At 38.5% G+C, this 19,482-nt stretch overlaps 2 protein-coding genes across 2 annotated transcripts; one reads left to right on the top strand and one right to left on the bottom strand.

Moving 5' to 3' along the window:
- Window positions 1-24: 24 nt before the first annotated feature.
- On the bottom strand, window positions 25-11,109 carry cops3 (COP9 signalosome subunit 3). Its single transcript, XM_071461863.1, has 12 exons — window positions 10,916-11,109; window positions 9,782-9,911; window positions 8,679-8,791; window positions 8,086-8,135; window positions 5,731-5,823; window positions 5,239-5,418; window positions 4,908-5,048; window positions 4,098-4,271; window positions 2,632-2,718; window positions 1,819-1,932; window positions 1,608-1,688; window positions 25-885 (listed from the first exon to the last, which is right to left on the bottom strand). Exons 1-12 carry the CDS (start codon window positions 10,968-10,970, stop codon window positions 832-834), a joined length of 1,272 nt encoding a protein of 423 aa, XP_071317964.1. The 5' UTR covers window positions 10,971-11,109; the 3' UTR covers window positions 25-831.
- A 912-nt stretch (window positions 11,110-12,021) lies between these two features.
- On the top strand, window positions 12,022-19,280 carry LOC139608297 (5'(3')-deoxyribonucleotidase, mitochondrial-like). Its single transcript, XM_071461868.1, has 5 exons — window positions 12,022-12,811; window positions 13,620-13,720; window positions 15,350-15,410; window positions 15,615-15,729; window positions 17,253-19,280. Exons 1-5 carry the CDS (start codon window positions 12,458-12,460, stop codon window positions 17,390-17,392), a joined length of 771 nt encoding a protein of 256 aa, XP_071317969.1. The 5' UTR covers window positions 12,022-12,457; the 3' UTR covers window positions 17,393-19,280.
- The last annotated feature ends 202 nt before the right edge of the window (window positions 19,281-19,482 follow it).

Raw genomic sequence — 19,482 nt, 5'->3', positions numbered from 1 at the left:
TCACAAAGGCATGAAACCCAGAGCTATATTCTTAAACAATTTATTATTAACAGATCCACAATCGCAAAGCTGAAGCTCCCAAATTACATGACAGTTTGGTTTCATCTGTTGACTTCACCCCTTGAAGTAACAAGCTGTCAAAACGATTTTCTGTACAGTGCTCTAGCGACCTCTAGTGGATCCGACCTAAAAAACAAAACCAAAAAAGAAAGAAAAAAACAAACAAACAAAAAAAAACAAACAAAAAAACCAAAACAAAACAGTGCACCAGATTGTGAACGACTCCTCCGTTGTGCCGAGTTTGGTCAAGGGCATGTACATGTGTACAGATTTGCTAACAATGATATCTACATTCTAACCAAAAGGAGTGAGAGGGAAACGATCAGTCTTTACAAATGTAGAATATATCAGATTTTTTTCCTCGTCAGCCATAGATGTTTTACCTCATATGTAATGCCCTCGAGTTACGGCCATCATGCAGCAGAACCAAAACAAACAGTGAGATTATTCACACATACGTTTGGAACAAATAAGTCCAGTTTTTATTATTGTGGTTTCTGTTAATGTAGCAGTGGCGCTCCAACCTGAACATTGATAAATAAAACACTGACAAAATTGTAATGTTTTTTCCTTTTCTGTAAGGATCTTTTGTTATCCTTAAGACACTGTGAAGAAAGAATAACCAAATTTATCATCATTCCACACAATTAGATTTTCCTTGACCAATGTCCTTATGCAATAGAATGTTTGTTTTCCTCTTTTAAAAAATCCAACTCATCCTGGGAAGAACGTGTTGGGTGGCTGCAGCGTTCTCTCCCTGTCCAAGGCCCCTCAGGAGTAACTTGATGTTTTGCTACCAACATCGTCTTCCTGCGATCCCATACTCTGGGGGGAAAAAAAGTGTGTCACATGTTGAAAATGTTACCTGTTAAGACAACCGGTTTCTGCTAAAGTTCCATAAACAATGACTGGCTGTTTTCATCTCTTGGAACAAACCTGTGGTATTTTCCAGGAAGCAGTTTAACAACCGACTTATCTGAATATCTTAGCTCAGAGTGGTCCTTTTACATGACCCCATGCTCTTGATTTCATGTTGAGTACATGCCAGTTTTTGTTCAGAAAATCACTTCAGACAACTCAATAAATTCACATCAAGGAACACTCCTGAACTTCTGAAAGACTTATATGCAGTTTGGGATTTTTGTGTCCAGTGACAATGCTTTTATAACACCCAACTGCCAGAAATGGCATGTTCAGTGCAAATGTGTCGGTTTTTTCCAGTTACCCCAATTGGCCACTCACATTGTAGTTGAACTATACTGTGTTGTACTGCCTTCAAATGTGAAAATAACTCTAGGACAAATTTATTTTATTCAAATTCCTTAAACTGATTTATTCTTACATTTTCATTCTACTGCTTCTCATTCTAACAAATATAGATGCATTTTTGTTCCATAAACTGCAAGAATGTAAATCATCCACTTAGACATAAAATACACAACATTCAAAGGGGGTGTAAAAGCCTCCCATATAAATGTAAAAAAAAGTCAAAATATCGGGAAAAAAACTATTAATATTCACATATTTGATGTTGTCAAATGTCTCACCTTCTGCACAAATTGTGGGTTTACTGTGATTTCTTGATCCATAGACTTTAGTTTCTCATCCAGCTCTATACATTTCAACATCTGGAGAGAGAAAAATGGCACAATTTCACTTCAAAAATAGTTACTGATAATAATACCAAGGGATTCATACTTAAGATTATGAGTAGAGTTGATGCAAGACAACACTGAAAATAGAGATGGGCATCTTCACCTCTTGGTCAATTTTGTGGAGCATTGCTGGGTTGTTGTATTTTTCGGGGTTGTCATGGAAGCAGACCATACCATCCTTTTGGTTAATGCTAGCATAGATCTCGCCATCTTCAATCTGCAAAGAAGTACAAAGAGGCGCATGAGGAAAAACCATACAAATCGAAAGACAAATTGCACTGACTGCTACGAAACTGATCAAAAGGTACATTTAAAACTATCAAATCTATCTGGAATTAGTTTTACAATAAATAAATAAAACAAAAAATGGCAGATCCATTTTCAGGTATCTCCTTAAAATTCTGAAGCTATTAATAGACAGTGGAGGAAATGTCAAGTAAAGCAGATATGATATATTGTACAACATATTGTGCAACTGATCTTGTTAAGTGTTTATCCAACACAAACAAAACCTGTGACTATGATGGAAAAAGTACCCCTTTTATAAGGTTAGAGTTAATATCTTCTCATTAGATCCAAAGGCTAAAATATTATTTTCTATAAGCATTAACGAGAAATTAATCATGCTGGGGCGTCCTAGTGGCCAAGTGATCTAAGACCATAAACAGTAAAATCCCTGGGTCTAATCCAGACAGGGACTTCTGTCGCATGTCATCCCCCTTTCCCCTCACTTCATGTCACATCCCTCACTGTCTAATATGTATGAAAGGCAAATTGTGCCCCCAGAAACACTTAAAAAATGATAAAATATTAAAATTGGGCCTACTGTGTAGATATTAATTGACTACTTTTTACTAAACAGGCATTGATGACATGGGCTGGCTATTGATGCTTTAGTCCCTCAGGACCAACTCACCATGTGTAAGACGTATTTCTCTGCTTCCTGGGGGCCTGACAGCTGCACTCGACTTGCCATGTCTTGCAGAGACAGCGTCAGGAAGGTCTGTAGAAACATTAGAGAGAGACAGATATTTTAACAGAATCAGAATGGAAGATCCACTGACCCTTTGGAAAATAGTAAAACGGTTTGTTGGCTCTTTGCCTTTCGCTGACTAAAGACAGCTAGACAAAAAGCAGGTGATCAAAAGTCATCTAGAATCATTACCTTGTTTATTGAAGGTAGTTATTGTAAATTATTGTCCTGCAAGGTTATGGATTTTGTTGGAGGGAGATGAAAACATTAGATCCTAATCCCTGCAACTTTTGCCAAGCATGAAAGGGGTGCCATTATATCATGATAATCTTGATCAAATATCTCAATATAAATATGTTTATTGATATATGACTATTATAGGGATGACTGTTGATTTCAGAAGATATTACACAACAATAATTTGATGAAGAAAATAATAAGTAATGTGAAAATATAGTTCCTGCAGCGTTCACCAAGTTAAATTTAAGACTTTTTTAATGCCAAATAAAAGGCAATATAATACTTGTTTCAAGGTCATACTGGCCAAAGTACGAAAGATATCAATGAAGCCTGGAAAGGATGTCACGGCCAAGAACTGTTTAACATAAAACTGAGATTTCTATATCACATTTATGTCAGTATTTCACTGCGGTATAGAACAATAATTTCTAACCAATTTAAAACATTTATTTTAATGTATATATTTATTTAAGGTCCAGATATGAATTTCACATAACATCAGGGGTCTGGACCAATAATACTGTTGATTTTTCAACCAGTTGCTTAAATCACCAACAAAAACATTTTATAAATATTTTATACTTCCTACAACATGCTAAAGTTTGTAAATAAAATTTAAAGCTTTTGTTTAGTTAGAAAGGCTTTTTTGAGATAACATAAATCAGTATTATTAAGACTCAGCAGCTCACTGTAGTGAAGAATTTATGAGCAGGAAAACACAAATCAAAGCAAAATCATGATATCAATAACTATGCCTATTCTCATATTATGATATACATATTACATTGATAGATTACTCAGCTCTAGCTGAAGACAGCAAGCTCTTCTGGTCTAAGTAACAGCTGGTTAAATGTCTACATCTGCTTTCGCACACCCATTCTTTTTAGTTTTTTGTCATTTTGATTGTCACTTCTAATGAAGTGCACCACAGTTGACTTTGAGGACTGAGACATTGTTTAAGATGTCTTCACTACATTCTTTTGCTTAACTGAGTGACTTCATGCCTTTTGCCCAGCCCAAGTCTAATCACCAGCATACAGTGTGGTTCATGACAAAATTCATGACTGGAAGATTTTCCCTCATACTTTCTCATGAAGATATGTGGTGTGTGTTAATATAGAAGTAAGAGACACATGCTCATATAAACAAATACACATGCCCACACCCACCTTTGTTAGCCTCTGGATGTTCTTCTTGTAGAGGGAGGAGAGGCACTGTTTGACCAGGCCTGTGTTGTTGTCTCGTGTGAAGGTCTCGCTGTGTTTGTTGACCAGGCTGCGCAGCTCGGCTGGGTTGTTGGTGGTATAAACCTGAGCTAACTCGTGGTATGCATTGCTCAGGGGCTGAAGGTAATGACAAATATAGAGAAGAAAGAAAGAAAACACAAACAGCAAAATAAAAGATAAGCTGCATGCATAAAGTGGCTTTGATAGTGTGTTCATGCTGCAAGCAACACAATTCACTCATTTCCTTCAGAGCTGGATGGAAAGCTGGATTAGCTAATGTGAATGGGAGCTCAACAAGCCTTACAGCTAAATGTTGCTCACGGAGGAACTTTTCATGATCATCAGCTGTCAACAGCTCATCACATTTCTTCATGTCACAAGCAAGAACAAACTGGAGAAACAGTGATTCTAAACTGTTCAGAGCTACTGTAGTTGACAAAGCACTATGGTCTCTGCAGTAATAATTACTGACTAACTACAACATAATCAACAGGTTAAGTGTTTCTGAAAATAAAAATGTGCCTGATTTCACTGTTTTATCAAAGTATATCCAGTATGTATTACATATTACGTATTAGTATGAAAAATGACACAACCAGCTGCAATAAAGCAATAATTCACTCCTAATAACCAAATACTTAGTATTGAAACCTGGTAGGATATGACTTAATGTCTTAGTATATTAATGTGACTGGTACACTGAAAGAGCAAAACCCAAATACCATTCATTTCACCCATGCCATGCATCCTTACCTTGATGAACCTCCCTACTATTTGTGAGGTGTATTTGGGCAGCTGCTGCACTTTGCCATGGAGAATGAGTGACACCAGGATGTATTTCTTATAGGCTTCCAACATGATGTGGCTCACTGCCATGGCTGGAGTGGTTATTGCCTGACAGGGTAAAATTTGAAACTTGATCATTTACAGAAATGCCACAGAGAAAAGGACAGTTTAATGTGTATTTAGGCAATACACATGGGTACAAGTGACAAATTCAGAAGAATTACTGGTCACATTAGAGATCAATTAAAAAGAAAATCCTACTACATAACAAAAATGCCAATAAAACACAAAATAGTACCTGTTCATAAAAATACAGTGCTCTTTCGAAGTTTTTGAGGCCCGTGTAGATCATGCCACCATAGTAGTAGTAACATAAAAAGTGCTTTGCGTCATAGGCTCCATTCTCCTTACAGATGTCCATCATATCCAGCTCCAAGAAGGGCAGGGCTGGCTTGAAGCACTTAGCTAACAAGCACAGCTGCAGGGAGACAGGTATATAGTGAGGGTGACTGACAGGTTACACTGGACATGGTTAAACTGGGAAGGATGACGTCAACTGACAGCACTGAGACTAAGCTTGTCTTTGAATAATGTAACACAGCCCATGAATGGCATTTTCAACAAGTGTGCACTTGGGAGGAAGAAATGGTCAAAAACAAAAGGAGAACTCAGATGTTGATTACAGAAAACACAGCCTAACAGTTCACATTTATAGCTAAATTAAATGTGCAAGTTAAAGCATGAGGCCTTTTAAGATTACAGACATGATGCAGCGGGGGCATTTACTCACCTGACACAGGTCTGCATGAACTGAGGTAAGTTGGTTTGTGTTCATCTGCATTTTGTCTATTGCCTGTTTTAGGACAACGACACCCCTCAATGGCTGTCAGAAAAGGAGATAATGAGTAATTCAGATGCAGCTCGCCTGAAACATCCCAACACACTGAAAACAGTCTAGGCCGGTACCACACTTTAAAAGGCATTTAAATATTTAGATCAAGAAGAAAAAGAAAAACAAGCTACTCTTGGGTGCTGTAGTGGTAATGGGATGACTCATTTGGACCTGGCATGATTGAAAAATAGGATTTAAATTAAATTATTTCACTATCCCAAAGGGGGTAAATTGCTTTTGCAGCAAGATGCATACAACGTTTGATTCGATATATTTCACCCATTCACAAGCTACATTGTCAAGACACTGTGCAATGTCCTTTAAAACATCATACATATATAATGAATAAGTTGACAAGGACAGTTCACAGCAATGAGAATATCACAGAGACCACAAAAATGTTACACAAAATATCAACACAAACACATATTCAGGTGGAAAGAAGTGGCGTTTCTTTGTTTTCTCTATGTGACAACACAGACTAGGGTCATATGATTCTACTGCTGAATTGCAGAGGAGCTGATATAGCATGTGCTTGTCAGGAGCTGTTCAGAATTTGAAGGTGTGCGAGTATAAACTTACTAGGCACTTTATTAGGAACACTATATTAATACTGCATAGAGTCTCCCTTTGCTCTTGAAACCACTTCAAATCTTCATGGCATAGATTTCAAAAGATGTTGGAAACATTCCTTTGAGATTTTGCTCAATGTTGACATTACATCACATCATTTCTGCAGATATGTCAGCTGCACAGTCATGCTGCCACTCTCCTGTTCTACCACATCCCAATAGTGTTTTATTGGATTTGGATCTGCTGACTCAGGAGGCCATTGATGTTCACTGAACTCATTGTCATGTTAATTAAACTAGTTTGAGACAACTTTTGGATGCCTTGGTGCATTATCCTGCTGGAAGTAGCCATTAGAAGATGGTAAACGGTGGCCATAAAAGGATGCACATGGTCAGCAACAACACTCAAGCTGTGACATTGAAACCATGACTGACTGGTACCAAGGGACCCAAAGTGTGCCAAGAAAACATTCCCCACACCATCAGACCACCACCAGCCTGGACAGCTGACACAAAAGTCAGCTGGTGTCCATGGTTTGATGCTGTTTACACCAAATTCTGACCCTACCATCTCCTGTATCATCAGAAATCAAGATTCATCACACCAGCCTACATTTTTCCAATCTTCAGCTGTCCAATTTTGGTGAGCCTGTTCCCACTGCAGCCTCAGATCTCTGTTCTTGGCTAACAGGAATGAAACGTGCTCTGCTGATGTAGCCCATCCACCTCAAGGTTGGTGTGTTGTTCATTCTGGCCCTGTTAAGACCTGTACTGGTATTAACATGCTTCCTGAGCGAGCGAGCGAGCGAGCAGTACAAGGGATTGAGTGAATCAATGCGTTGCACACAGGGTTTATCCATTAGCAACAGTAAAATATTTTCAGTTCATTATGAAACTGTGACAGGACTAATTAGACTGTGGCAGAGGACATCAGTACAGTAGGCGGTCCTTCAATGTGACCCAGACTACCTCCAAATGTGGTCTGAGTGATCTGAGCTCAAATGCGTCCTGGGTGCGTTCACACCTGAACTTAGAGCTGTCCACTTGTGATCAGATAACTCAGGACAGATGTTAATACCAGGTCTGAACAGGGCCTCTGAGATGTTCTCTGCTCACCACAGTTGTAAAGAGTGGTTATCTGTGTCACCATATTCTTTCTGACAGCTCCAACAAGTCTGGCCAGTCTCTTCTGTCGCTCAGTAGGTCTTTTTTGGTTTTTGGAAATACTCAAACCAGCCCATCTGGCACTAATATTCATTCCACAGACAAAGATCAAATGACTCAATGAAGACTGAAGCTTCATTAGTAATCACAGCGCTGCAGACTACTGCAAAGACTGATGTGAGTCATGAATGAAAACAAACTGTTTTGCACAAGCATGACAACATGAGAAATTGCATCATTTATAAAGAAGTAGCCACTGAAGAAAACACATTTTCCCTATAAGGATATGGGGTATTATGTTCAGAAAAACATTTTTACTGCCCCCCAAAGAAAATTCACAAGCACATGTTTATGCACATCCCTCTATACCAATTTAGAAATAAAACAAAATCACTCCAATTGATTATCAAACATCTATAATGGGTACCGATTCCTTTGGAGTTAAAAAGATATTTTAAATTGAAACTCTTTTATGATATAAAGTCACTCCCACCTTATTCAGAATCAATAGTCTTACCTGTTTCCGCTCTACAAGGGCATTTGTCAACTGGTGGCAGAGACCAGCAACTACAAGGGAAGGAAAGTATTTAATGTAAATTAATGATTGACTGTTATAGATGGATAAGCAGTTGATTAAGTATCATGCACTGCTCACATATGCACAGGACATACCTTATCTACACCTAAATGTAGTTTGAGTGACATAATTAAGTTCATATACACAATGAAAACATTTTCCTCAAGCTCAAAGTGTAAGAGTGCCACTGTTTAACTAAATTAAATTCTTACTGAATTTGTTATCATTTATGTAACATCAAGAAATTAGCAGAAACATTTTACAGTACTTTTAAGTGGGCACTGAAAGCAGTCTGTATGGCCTCAAATAAAAAAAAAAAAAAGCACTTGCATGTGAAAAAGTGGTTATAATTGAGATGACCTGACAACAGTGCATATTTTAGCAGAGTAAATGCTCTCAACACAATAAACAACAGGATATTTATCAGTGCAGAAAGTTGTTCTGGTTCAAAATAGAACTGCTAAACATACAAACAACCAAGACGAGACAAACATGCAATCTAGGAGTGAGAGCTTTGGTTAATCAGGACTTACAAGTGTCTGTTGCATATCTAATGTGCTCCCCATTGCAGGTACTGATGAAAAGCTGGACTTGGGAGAAGAGCGTCTCAAAGTCAGGGATGTTTGGCATGGAGAACTTCACAAATCTGAAACAAAGAGTAGTAGGTCAGCAAAAGCCATTCCATATAACATGGACACCTTGATAAAGACCTTAAAGCTTAACTGGTAACACTTTAGCATGGATGGGGTTTTTTTTTAATTATTATTAATCATTTCCACACGTTCAGTTTTTCCATGTGAAAAAGTGCACATGCTTGGATCAATATTGGTCAAAAACTTGGAGTATTGAGTTTTAGTATGCAAATTTGAACTAATAATATCTAGTGTGGTCATAGATGATTTATTATAAAAACTACCTAATTCTATTTTTCCTAGTTATGGGTTTTGTGTTTGTGCTATTAAACTCAACTTTTTAATCATAGTAAGTTTTACAACTCTACATAATCAAGGCAGCACAGGTATTTCTCACTCTCTAAACAACAAGATATAATAATTTTCACCTCTACAGTGTTCAGCTGTTTCATGCCTTCATATTAGATGTACATGCAACAGGTAGTCTTTAGCTGCTTCATGAGTACATCAAATTTTCTGTGCTACATGCAACAGGCAGCCTATATTAAAAGGCATACTAATACTGAGAAGAAGTAAATAGGGAAATCATACCCATTATATAGTATGCCATCTGAATTATTTATGTGATTATTTTAACCAACATGGCAACTGTTATTTTTCAAATAATAAATGAGCTAGCAACAAAGTTGTGTGTCTCTCCTTACTAATGATCTTTCTGTCTAGCTCCACTACCTCTACGCTATTTATCACAAAAAGTACAATATGACCTTCAACAGACACAACATTAACACAATCTCTTGGCCTAGTTAAGAAAAAAAATGGAGCAGAAGCAAGACGCATAGTGAATGCTGGGCTGTAGAGAAAGCACGCTTTAAGACAGATTTGAACACACCAACTTACCAGCAGAAAACTTCACTAGAGACCAAGAAAGAGTTCTTGACTAGGGGTAACTGCAATGATGGTGGCAAACTTGGAAAATTTTAATTAAGATGTAGGCTACTTACAGCACAGCCAGCACACCGAGGGAGTGCTCCTGGATGTCCAAGGCCCCCAGCACCGTGTCCAGGTGGGACAGATTTTTGGCCAGCAGCTCCCCACTCTTGTTGATCAACTCACACAGCTGAGTCATCTGGCCTGGGGGGCAGAGTGGGCCAAGGTGGAGGACAGGAAAAATAGAGAAATTAAACCTCTTTGAACCTTCTTGGTAGTCATTTAGATCACTGGAAAGACATGTATCTCAAAATACCTAAGGCAATGAATATCACAATGCAAGACACAGATAACATTTTAGAAATCACTGTTTTTAGGTAGGCCTGCTGTTTCTTAATTTATGTGTGCTGGGATTTAATATCAGGTTTCTACAGCACTGGCTTATTACATGCTGTGGCACATAAGAGAGAGACACATGGTCAAAGAGGTAACTGTAATGGTTACCAAAACTAAAGATGCTATTGTAACATTCCCCCTATCGCAGTAGATGCAAATTCTTAGGTTAAATTAATAAAATCGACAAAGGAGTAGAGGACAATAAATTCTTTCAAGTATGCTGAGGTATTTTCTTTATTGTTTGAGTGCTCAAATAAATGGTAAAATTGGAAATCTCTTTTCTTCGACTGGCAAAAGTTTATTCTTACGAATCTACTGAACAAACTGACTTAGAAAATTGTTTATAACCATCGTTCTGCAGCAGAGTATTTCTATATAAATCGGCCGGTCAGGTGTCCTGTAAAGGCCTTGCAAGAGAGGTAATGCAAGGGGGATTGACAGATGACTTTAAACCAATCACATTCGCTAATTCAGTTCGCCAGCCAATCATGCGGGGCCAGGGCGGGACTACCGGTAGGCAGTCCTTAGAAATTATTTTCTAGATCAAAAACAAAAAGTATGATTTTGACATTTTGTTTGATAAGCTAACTAGTTCACGGTTATCCGTGGCATCACTGTGTACTAACGCATCTTCTGGTGATACTTTACAGAACTCTCGCAGCCACAGAAAGTCATTTTTGCGGCGTGTTTACATGATAAAGCAAAAAGAGGGCTCTGACCAGTTTGGCTGCCTAGCTATCGGCAAGGCATTGGATAGCATATGCTAGCTAACCAGCTAATACTTCCCACTCGAATGAGTTTAGCAACCCTACCTTGAGCGGAGAGCTGCCGCACATTGTTCACAAACTGCTCCAAGGCTGAAGCCATTATTTCCTGGGTCCAAAGTGGAGGTAATTTGCACTGTTTTTCATTCAAACGTCAGAAACAACTCCGTCCGGACTGAGACAGGGGGCCACACAGCCGCCACTGAGGTGAAGCTATCGCGAGATCATATGAGCAGAGCAGACTGCAACGAGATTACCAACCGACCACTGGATTCTTAAAGTGCCAGGTACGTGATTTGCTGATAATGTTTGTAATACTGTAACCATGATTTTCATAATAGTATTTTTATTAGTAATTTGTTACTTGCTTGTTTTATGTGTTAAGGGACTAAAATGGTCTATTTCAGACTCCACTGACAGTTCCCCCTTTAAGGAAAAAGAAATACAGGAACTGACGTACAATTTACCGGATTTTGAACAAAGATGTTTTAAAATGTAAGAGGTCCTACCTAACTGAATTTGAAGCATCCGCTGAATGTAAACTGTACAAAGTTTCTCAAAATCAAAAGACAGTTACAGCCAATTATCTTATCTGTCACTGTTGTATCTTTTATTTTTCACTGACTAATCATTTTATTTTATTTTTTGCGGATGGAATACATAAAGTACTCAACTGTTCTTTGAGAACAGTTACCTATCCAAGGACTATCCATCCATTCAGGACCTTACTCTTTGGAGGAGTACATGCTTTAGACAACTATTGGTCTATTTTTAAGTGTTGCAGGGACAAATTGCAGTAATTGAAGATGAGCAAAAAAAGAATAAGACCTCAACTCAAATACAGAAAGTATAACATTTATTTCGGCACATTTTCAAATACTTTGCATTGTATGTACATTCACTGAAGGATGCAGAACAGAGTTCGCACATTATGGTAATGAAAAAGGCATCCTTTGTACTTAATAAAACAAATCATGCACTTTTGCCATGATGATAATACGAATACTAGTACTGCAACTACAACTAATATTAATAATGTAATGTTATCTTTTTTTAATCTGCTATATAGTAAAACTGCAAATTGTGACTGTACATGGCTCTCACTTATTGAAAACGTGAGTGGAGAGGAGTGAAGCATCTTCTTGGTGAAAAATATCTTTGCAGCGAGCAGGATTGTAGTACAATTTGTTCTCACTGCGGAGCTTTCCCCACCTTGATGCTGCAGCACCAGTTGTTTACTTTTCGTTTTAGTTTCGGTTGCCACAGCAGTCACTGTCAGAGATGCTGTGGGCTTGGGTAAGGCTGTGGGTAGCTGCAGGGCAGTTCATACACACTGCCAAACGATGCAAACAGCTCCCAGTACACTGCAGAGGAATGATACATTTGACCTGCCCGCTGCTTTGCTGCTAGCCTGTCAGCTAAAGTTAGCTACCGTTAACGTAGCTGCAACTGACTGACAGAGCCGCCCAATAAAGTTAAGGAAGAAGTTAAATAAAACTTAAAGAATAGACAAATAACAATACAACCAGTGCTAAGTGCTAAAAACGACACGGTTTAACAGCCGCAGTATTTGGAAAACTTTCGACGTTCATGCGGATTTTATCCCCCATCGCCGTTTGGACAGGGTTAACGGTAGAAACAGTTGCCGGTGCTGCCGCAGCCACTCAACAGTCAACAATGTTTCACACTACACGCCTATTCGGAAGAGGAAGAACTTTGCTTCGTGATCCGTTTAAGAGGATTTGCGTAAACATGTCGTCCTCCTCTCTCTCGGGTAATAGACTGCGGGTTTTGGTTGACATGGACGGGGTCCTGGCGGACTTCGAGGGGGGTTTCTTGAAGAAGTACCAGGCCAGGTACCCGGACGAGCCTTATATCACCCTGGATGACAGGAGAGGGTTTTGGGTGTCAGCGCAGTATGGGAAGCTCAGGAGTGACCTGTGTGTAAGTGGCATGCGTGTATATGTTCGTCCAGGGGTCCCCAGTAATATAGTTAGCTATTACCAAGAACAGCCTACATCCAATGTAGAGACTGTGTATAACTAGAGGCACGTCTTGGAAGGGTTTGATGATAAGTAACATGAAATATTGGTAGTCCCTCAGATTAAACATTCTCCAATGGCTCTCCAATGCGTCTATATGAGCCTCCCCCAGATGTTCAATGTGTGCATTTGCACAGTGCTGATCAATTCAACCACAATTTAATGTTTTGTTTTTAAATTTCACTCAGTGCCCAAGGGGACAGAAAATAAGCTTCCGTATTAACTGACTGAGTAACCCCTGGCCTCACCTGCAGTGTATTATGGCGTCTGCTCCTGACACTGGGTACTAGTCAAGGGCAGATGCACAGTGCAGATATAAAAGGGATAACCCAAATATGGTGTAATGACAGTCGTTCACACAGGCAGACACATAAGTAAAAAGCAAAATTGCATGTTTGGTCTTCATTCATGCATTGTCATCATGTGTTTTCCAGTAAATAATGGTATGTCATGCGACATAGAGATTGTAGACCACGGGTCCAAGGTCTGTGCCCAGCATGGAAGAGATAAACCAGCGGATGTTTTGCTCAGTTCATTGCTGCTTTGTCACTATCAATATACTTATCTAAATGACATTGAAAAGCTGATTTTTGGACATTCCTCTTTCAGAGCATATACACACTTATGTAGATTAAAAAATCAAAACCTATAGCAAAGATCAGGGTGTACTGATCAGTGATAAGCTGATAAGCGTTTGTACTTTGATCCAGGAAAAAGCCATCAGCATTTGGGAGTCCAAAAACTTCTTCATGGAGCTGGAGCCCCTGCCAGGAGGAGTGGAGGCAGTCAAGGAGATGGCCAAGATGGATAAGTATGTCTTGAAGATTCAGTTATTATGAGTGAATGTCTATCTGTATATACTGCAGTCATTTTAAATTATGGGGTTCTCAAAAATTTAACACATCTAGCAGATGTCCAGTGTCTGGTATGTTTGACTGTATGAATGTAGGGGCATAACACTGTTTAAGGGCCAAATTTGTATAGACTGGGTTTGGGTTATCACTACTACTATCTGTCACTTCACCCTGCAGTTGTGTGCATGATGTTAGATCTGACTGATGTTTATCAACTTGTGGAAGCAAGGGAAGTGCCACATTCAAATTTACCTCTGAAAAGTCATTTTTTTACATTATAGAAAATAGCATTTTTGCTAAATTGTAGTGATGGGCAGATGATACTTTGTGAAGCTTTGGGGTCCCCTTTCTAAAAATTCAAATTTACGGAAGCAGTACAGTCACATCTGGTGGTTTGCTAAACTTATTGCAAAGAGTAAAGCTGAAGGTACATCACCTACTTTTAGTCCCAAGTGCAATAAAAGTGCAAGAAGTCTGTGTGTTATTATTAAATCTGTATTGTTTAGCAGTGCTGCAATAAATGTAAGTGTTATTGTGCAAATGTGTCAGTAAAATAATTAATGAATACATTGTCCAAAAAACCAAGATATCAAATATTTATTTTGACTCATATAATATTAATGTACTTTATTGGTGTAGTTTAGGTCCAGTGTCACATGGTGTTACATATTTTAACTTCACAGTTGTTATTTGTGTCACATTTCTTGTGAATCAAAATGTGATATGCTTGGAGAATAATATTAATGACATTTTCCTTTTACCTTTATGACATTATTACTTGATATTGGGCTGACATGTTCTCATACTTATGATTATGTCTTTCTAATGTACATCACTTTATTTCTTTTCTTATCCCACTAACGTGCCTGTCACACAGTTTAGCTTTGCTTGACACAAGCTCCAGCACAATGTATTGCAACAGTGCACTTCACAGGAGTGAAACAAGCTTTGCAGCTGTGGTATCATCTGCCTATCTCTACTAGACTGTGAACATGTCCATAAACAGCCATGATGTTGTGGCAATGTGCTTTCTACCACCCTTACTGCCCATGCATCCTTAATTGATTGTAACTGCAGAGGCTCTCTATATACAGTATTTCAATAGATAAGAGCATGGTACCATGTTTTTATTAGGTACTTGATATAGCCAGGTCAGCGCTGTGCACCGGCGTAGTTTCTGTCTAATATGTGATCATATTTGCCTTTATCTGCTCATGGATATACACTTTTCTGCTTGGGATGCACCAATGTGGATTCTCTGGGTTGATAATGACCACAAGTGATTGTATTGCTATGCCAGATACCAATAGTGACTCACTAATGGACAGTTTGTGTCTCGGTGTGTTGCTATTTCAAAAGCACCTTCATCCTGACAACTATAAGAAACATTAGCTGCAATCAGATTGAAAGATGGTAAATCCTGGATATGAGAAGCTTCACTCCTTCACTCTTACTCTCAGTGCTATCAGTTTTCAAAAGCTCATATCAGTCAAACTCTAGTTAGGACTGTGAGTCCCTGTAGAACCAGTCAAATGCATTGATGAAAACATGCTGAAAACATGTGTTGTTTCTCTTTCTTTTTGCAGCACAGATGTCTTTATTTGTACCAGCCCTATAAAGCATTACAAACACTGCCCGTATGAGAAGGTAAGCCATTTGCCAGTTCCTTATGGAAATGATTACTGTGTTTCCTTTTTCTAATGAGATATGTGTGTGTTGTGTGTGTGTGTGTGTGTGTGTGTGTGTGTGTGTGTGTGTGTGTGTGTGTGTGTGTGTGTGTGTGTGTGTGTGTGTGTGTGTGTGTGTGTGTGTGTGTGTGTGTGTGTGTGTGTGTGTATTGTGTCTGTCCAGTATGCTTGGGTAGAGAAGCATTTGGGGCATGACTTTCTGGAGCAGGTCATCCTGACCAGGGACAAGACATTAATCTCTGGAGACATCCTCATAGATGACAAACCTGACATTCTAGGTGAGGATTGTACATGTTAGTGTGTGCACATGCAGTGTTTATGTTGTTACAATAACAAGAATGCTTGATAATTCACATTTTAATGGAGTTAGTGATATCCGTAACAGATAGACAGCATTGTAATTATTTAAATAATTATTCTATATTGCTGGATGGAAATCCAGCAATATAGAATAACAGTTGACCATTCACAACAGTTGACCATTCACTGTTGTTTCCGCTGTTGCTGTTTTCCTGCACAGATGCAGTTTACAACAGTGACACAGGCAGATTTACAGCTCAAAATTCTTAGGAATTTGTGAATCTTGATTTCAAACACAGGTAAATAAAAGCAGTTTCTTATTTCTAGCCAGCAATCATTGATTTTTCTGGCAGATTTAATCCTCTTCAGCTTGCTATCTTATTATGTTAACTTCAGCTCTCTGGCTTGTATCCAACTGTTTCAATGTTTAGATTAATGTCTCAGGCAAAAACTAAGCATCCTCACAAGTAAATAAAGAAACAGTATTTTAGTGGTATTGCAGTTTAGAACTAGTTCGTGCCGATAACAGTGCGATAACATAAAATCAGAAACAATTTTACACCATCTTAGGTTCTGTTTTTATGTTGTCAGGGTTTGCTGCAGTGTAATTTACCCAAATCAGGTGAAAAAGAGGACAGAGCTGTCAACATAAGCATAAACTCTCATAGCATCCAGGACCAGCTTCCACAGTGTGGGGGGATACTCCACAGTGGATGTGCTAGTCATGAGTGGCGCTTTTTGTAATTGTAACCTGAAACTGTAACTTTGTAATCTCCTCCTTACACTTTTTCTCATGTGTGTTTTGTTTTGTAAAGGCTAAAAAAGTAACACCATGCTCTCTTACCAAACTCTTACTACCCATGCACACTGCTTTAACATGAAGAGAAATCCAAGTCTTGCTAGGCCTAATTGTGCTTGCTAACCTCTAACTGAACAACCACTGTTCCAGGGAGGGGATTACTAATTGGTATAATTGGACTATCTGAGAAAAAGATAGCTACATAATGATCAAAATGTATGATATATAAAATATTTCTGAGAATAGCATGAAAATGAAAAACATGCAGATAGAAATGAAAAAGAAAGAAGAAAAATCTTCTAGGACAAGGATTACATAATCCTATTTGTGTAATGTCATGTGGGCGTTGATGCTGTTTTTATTTGCATACGTCTCCTTTAGTGCTTCATTTGCCCTGTCAAATTTTATTTATATAAGCCAATGTCACAAATCAGAAATGAAGGATATGATCTGGGAGGACATTAATCAACGTCCAGGTGCTGCCAACAGACCCTAACTGAGGCACATAATCTCCTCTCCACCATGAACACCTGGAAAAAGGAGATGTGAGAAACATACAAGAGGCAAAACCAAGCAGATCATTTACATAAATGTTTGTACCGTTAGTCAGAATCTGCGGGGCTGTATAAAGCAGTGGCGCACACTGTTTAATATGTGTGGTTGTCAGTTACGTAATGTGTATGCTTAACGTCTCCTGATCAGGTGTGGAGCTCAAACCAACGTGGGAGCACATCCTGTTCACTGCCTGCCACAACAAGCACCTACCCATCAGCCCCTCCCAGAGACGACTCCTGTCTTGGTCGGACGACTGGAGGGCCATCCTGGACAGCAAGAGGCAGTAAGGACCTCTTTCACGCACAGCGGCTTCCTTGGTAGGGGACATTTCTGAGGGCAACAACTGCAACACCAATATCATCACCACACCGGTGGGTGTTGAGGTTTGGAGGGGTCCCTGCCTTGCAGAGGCATTGCCAGAATTCTTGAAAAGGAAGGTAAATAGAGATCGGATGATTTACTCAAACCAGACACTCATTAAACTGAGTAGGGAGCGGAAATTAACTCGTTGGACCACAAGGGGGCACTATGAGACTGATGAGTGTGAAGTCATGTTGACAACCACATTTCCACTTCTTTGACTTAAATAATTGTGAAATGACAACAAAGGAACATGAAGACAAAATGAATGCCAAGTCTAAAAGAGCAGACAGAACTTGTCAGCTGCTCTTTGTCTGCATCCTGAGTGTTTTATTGGTGTTCTTACTGTGGACGTTTCCTCAAAATCAAAAAAATATTTGCCACTGCAGCATTTTATCTGTGGTCTTCACTAAAGGCTCATCATTAGTTCTTAGCACTGTGTTGCATCAATGAGTCAGTGAACCGTGATTCACTCACAACAACAGGTCACACCGCTACGCAGTGAAATTTAAAACAATACTCTCCACAAGTCATAGATACTTGCGCACATGTGCAATACATAAACATGGGAAAGTGACCTAGACTTAGAAACACTGTAACGGTTTTCTTAGCTAATTTTTTTACCTCACCACTGTCAACAATGTAAATGCAAATACACACACAGAAATACCTCTAAAAGTTCTGACGGTTCATAGGGATTCTGTATATTGGTGCTTTTTTTTTCTGTTTCACAATAATCTATGCATCTTTACAAATAGACTGGTGATGAAAAAATACTGGTTAAAGTCTAAAAACTCCACACACATATATGCATGTTGCCAAAACTATCACTAGTGTAGAATATAGTAGAATACCAGTCACTGAAAAATGTGAGATGGATATGTTTAAAAAATATTAAAAAATGAAAAGAAGATTTTTATTGAAAAAATGAACATGATGAATTTTCAGATTTAAGAATCAACTAAAAGTGAAAGAGAAAGATAATTTATATAGTTATTTGTTAAATCTTAAGCAATTTGCCTGTTGTAAGTACACTAAAATGAGAAAATAATAGTACCTATACAGTATATGTCAAAAACCACATCCCAGCACTCACATCTGTTAGAAGACATAGTCTTCACCACTCTTGTATAAGTAGCAGTCTTGATTTATACCATTTTAATTTGATCTTTTTGTTATTTTCTCTTTTTAACTTTTTTACACGAGCACATTGTATCAGAAATAAACCAAGTTATAGGGTTAAAAAACTTGACTTACAGAGTACCTCCACAACACAATAAAATGTGTTTGTATTATTTTAGCATGTCTTTTGTGAATTTAAAATACACGTTGACTGTAAAGATATCAAGATAACATATGGTTTATTCACATTTATTATGTGTTGAGTCACATGAGCCACAAATAGCATTTGTCTGTTTCAGCTAAGTACTGCTAGCTCCTGTCTGAGGTCAGATGTGCATTGTTCTGTTTCATGTCACTTTAGGCCTGCTGTAAGCATGCAGACACTGATGACAATGCATTTTGGCTATTTCTGTCAGTCCAGTTTTGAGTTTGCCTGTTCCTGCGAATGTGCTTTGTTGAGACAGTTACGAATCTGAATATGTGTAATGGAGGATGTACTTAGTGCCGATAGCTGTGATATTGTGCCTAGTGTAATGTACAAATTCAAACTCTGTCCATGGGATGTTTTATTGCTGTGTTTTGTTCCACCTCACTGAAAACAGGTACAAAGAAAAGAAGAACAGGAGGACCAAGGCACTTGTAACGGTCTTCTTTGTGTTTGGGGGAGAATTAAATGTGCATTTTATTTGTTCACTTTGTTTGTTGTTTGTACTTGGTTCATTAAGGTTCACACTGTAACAAGTAACACAAACTCACAAAAAGCTTTTGACAAAAGTTTGGAAAATTCTCCACCCGTATGGTTTAACACACTTAAACAAGATGAAAATGCTTCTTTGTGCTCTTTGTTGTGATTCCCTCTCTCTGCTGATCATATCAGGTAAGATGTAAGGAAACA

Source organism: Trachinotus anak, unplaced genomic scaffold (assembly GCF_046630095.1).
Source record: "Trachinotus anak isolate AG129_WGS33_773 ecotype Australia unplaced genomic scaffold, CSIRO_AGI_Tana_v1 ptg000025l, whole genome shotgun sequence".
NCBI lineage: Eukaryota > Metazoa > Chordata > Actinopteri > Carangiformes > Carangidae > Trachinotus > Trachinotus anak.
Note: the sequence above shows the minus strand (reverse complement) of the source record. Positions and strands in the feature narration are given on the sequence as shown.